Source organism: Eimeria mitis, genomic scaffold (genome assembly GCF_000499745.2).
Source record: "Eimeria mitis Houghton genomic scaffold, Emh_scaff5254, whole genome shotgun sequence".
Classification (NCBI taxonomy): domain Eukaryota; phylum Apicomplexa; class Conoidasida; order Eucoccidiorida; family Eimeriidae; genus Eimeria; species Eimeria mitis.
Window position 1 is genome coordinate 40 of NW_024015502.1, and position 1,633 is coordinate 1,672.

The window sequence follows — 1,633 nt, forward strand, 5'->3', positions numbered from 1 at the left end:
TTGTACGTTCCGGCCTCGCTTCGCACGGAACCTTTACGGAAAATGCATGACTATGCTTTAGCAGGCCATTGTGGGGTCAATACAACGGTGGAGCGTGTTGTCAGGTCCTTCTGGTGGCCGAGGATGCGCCGCTCAATCGAAGAATACGTCCTCTCCTGTCCGGACTGCCAGCAGCAAAGGCCGCGTAACATGCTCAAAGCCGGATTCCTGCACAGCCTGCCTATTCCCGATAGGATCTGGACGGATATTTCCATGGATTTCATAGTGGGCTTGCCACCCGTCAGAGGCCATGATAGTATATATGTTGTGGTGGATCGGCTAAGCAAATATGCTCACTTTATTCCCTTCTCGAGCACGGTCACAGCGGAAGGAGTGCCCAACTATTCATTAATCATGTGTGGAAGCTCCACGGCTTCCCAAAAAACATCATTACCGACAGGGATCCGAAGTTCGTTAGCGCCTTCTGGAGCAGCCTCATGCAACGGCTCAGCATCGACCACAACATGACCACCGCCAACCATCCGGAGGCCGACGGCCAGACCGAACGAACTAACCGCACGCTGGTGCAGTATTTGTGACTTTACATCCGACAGAACTCATCTAACTCGCTTGACTTTCTTGCTTGTGCAGAATGCGTTTACAACACTACAGTGCATTCGTCTACTCGCTGCTTCCCGGCGTCCCTGGTCTACACAGAAACTCCACTCGCCGATCCGCCTCTCGACCTCGCTGTTGGAAACCAGCCCCGATCGACTGCGGCTTCCTACTTCGGCACACAGCTTGTAGCAGNCTCGACCTCGCTGTTGGAAACCAGCCCCGATCGACTGCGGCTTCCTACTTCGGCACACAGCTTGTAGCAGCGAGGGAATGCATGCGCAAAGCACAGGAACATCAAGCCAGAAACTACGACAAACGACGTTCCGCAGTCAGTTCCAACCCGGGCGACTTGGTTCTAGTGGATTCGCACGCCCTCTGTAGCGCCCAGGGCGAGCAACCCCAAAAGTTCGCCACACGATGGGTTGGACCGTTTGCGGTCGGCTCTCGGATCAACGCGTTTGCGTACATCATCGATATACCCCCAACGTGGAGATGCCACCACACTATTAACTTGGGCTTCTTAAAACAGTTTAGCGAATCTCTGCGGTTCCCTCGCACTCTGGAAAGGAAACCGCAGCAACGACCTCGCGAGCGTCCCCGCCTCGAGGACACAGAGATTCTCGAGGCGCATATTAACGTCCGCCGCGGCCATCGGAAACGCGAATATTACGTCAAATGGCCGGGCACATGTGATCCCGAGAGGGTTTCGGAGGATCGATTACGGGAAGCGATCCTCCCCCAACAGCTAAGCGCCCTCGTTGACCTCGCAGCAACTACACCTAGTGTGTGCATGCAGGCAGGTCGCGGGAGTGGGTAATGGGCGGCTAGATGTTCGCGGATCCCTTGTCAGATCTCAGCAAATTTTTCCATTTTCCTACCCCGATGCCCCTGGAGGCTAACTACGCTGTCTCCCTATTCGTATCTTCCCTCCTGCACACGGCGCGCTAGGTCGCGGGGGGGCACAGACGACCAGCTGTACCTTTGCCTAGTGGGGCTGGGCACCACCTTTGGGACCTTGTTGGGGCTTCCTCGGGGG

General features: G+C 55.8%; 1 protein-coding gene across 1 annotated transcript; it reads left to right on the plus strand.

The window, feature by feature from the left end:
• Positions 1-631: 631 nt before the first annotated feature.
• Positions 632-1,414, plus strand: EMH_0080840 (uncharacterized protein; the record flags this gene model as incomplete). Its single annotated transcript, XM_038022795.1, is given in 2 exon segments — positions 632-787; positions 791-1,414. Coding segments are annotated over 2 exon segments (780 nt in total).
• Positions 1,415-1,633: the final 219 nt, after the last annotated feature.